The following is a 1547-nucleotide window of genomic DNA, read 5'->3' as shown; positions in this document are numbered from 1 at the left end:
ATAAATTTATGTTTACAATTAAAAAAGGCTAACCTCTGCTTCCAGATGCACTTCGTTGATCCTCAGATTAGTTAGCCTTTGGGCGGGTCAGTAGGATTCTGTTTTTTGAACTAAAGGCCATACGGCTCTTCCGCATATTATTAGAGAAGGAATGGAGAGAAAATTAAGTTTCTTAATCCATGTCAATGGCATTTGAACCAATAGGAACAGAGCACACGGATCGCTAATTTCTCAAATAAATCCCATTCCGTTCGATCAGAACTTCAAAATTGAAACGTCGTAAGCGAACCGACCCGGCCCAACCCCATAACACATCGCTTCTCTACGTCTATAAATAGCGCTCATAATTTCTACCACCATTCGCAACCAGAATTTCGTTCCTTCTTTCGCTTCCGCGTATAGAGAAACCCTAACCGATTCTTTTCATCGTCGATGGCGCGTACGAAGCAGACTGCCCGGAAATCAACAGGAGGAAAGGCTCCTCGGAAGCAGCTTGCGACCAAGGTGGGCTTCTTTATGATCCTATTTTGATGGCTTCTCAATCTTTGTTGATCGTATTTGGTTTTTCAAGTTTTTTTTTTAATCGATCATGTTTAGGCTGCGAGGAAATCGGCGCCGACTACTGGAGGAGTTAAGAAGCCTCATCGTTACCGTCCTGGAACCGTCGCTCTCCGGTAAATATAATGCTTATCTTTTATTTATGTTAGAAAGCGTTCTTGAACGAGTTCTGATCGTGATTCGAATGGATTTGTAGTGAGATTCGCAAATACCAGAAGACCACGGAACTGTTGATCCGCAAGCTGCCGTTTCAGAGGCTGGTGCGTGAGCTTGCACAGGATTACAAGACGGATCTGCGATTTCAGAGCCATGCCGTGCTCGCTCTTCAGGAAGCCGCGGAGGCGTATCTCGTCGGCCTTTTTGAGGATACGAATCTCTGCGCCATCCACGCGAGGCGCGTCACCATCATGCCCAAGGACATTCAGCTTGCTCGTCGTATCAGAGGCGAGCGTGCGTAGGCATTATTGCTATATCTGCTAATTTTTCTCTTTTCCAGGTTGCTAGATTTCTCTTTTCCATTTTTTATTCTTCATTGTCGTGAATTCATGCAATGATCCGTCAATACTTTTGGTGTTAGTTGGAATGCTTAACTATGTCCCTCGTTTCACGTAAAAAACTATGTTCCTTCGTCGTATTGGCTGGCGTACTTTTTAAGTAACGATGATGATGCAGTCATTCCGGTATATTGTCGTCCTTGCTTGTGATCGTAATAATATTGAAATCTGATTGTGATATGTTGCTCGTCAGGATAGCCAATTTATTTCACGAGTCTTGGTTTATTGTCGTTTTTAGGGGGAGTTGATAGTGAATTTGCTTTTTGAAGGATAATTTGCAGTATAATTCTGGTATATTGAATTCGTTTTAAAGTAGATTGAGTATCGGAATTTAATATACCGGAATTATACTGTATAAGACCCAATCTCCTTTGATGGAAATGCATTTTCATGTCAAATTCGGTTTACGCAAACAATTGAATTTTCAGAAAATGC

General features: G+C 42.0%; 1 protein-coding gene across 1 annotated transcript; it reads left to right on the top strand.

The window, feature by feature from the left end:
- The first annotated feature begins 371 nt into the window (after positions 1 to 371).
- LOC110099126 (histone H3.3) lies at positions 372 to 1260 on the top strand. The gene is made up of 3 exons (XM_020826189.2): positions 372 to 504; positions 598 to 674; positions 755 to 1260. The coding sequence occupies exons 1-3, from the start codon at positions 433 to 435 to the stop codon at positions 1014 to 1016; spliced, it is 411 nt and encodes a 136-aa protein (XP_020681848.1). The 5' UTR covers positions 372 to 432; the 3' UTR covers positions 1017 to 1260.
- Positions 1261 to 1547: the final 287 nt, after the last annotated feature.

Source organism: Dendrobium catenatum, unplaced genomic scaffold (genome assembly GCF_001605985.2).
Source record: "Dendrobium catenatum unplaced genomic scaffold, ASM160598v2 fragScaff_scaffold_264, whole genome shotgun sequence".
NCBI classification, from domain to species: domain Eukaryota; kingdom Viridiplantae; phylum Streptophyta; class Magnoliopsida; order Asparagales; family Orchidaceae; genus Dendrobium; species Dendrobium catenatum.
This window is presented reverse-complemented; position numbering and strand designations above follow the sequence as displayed.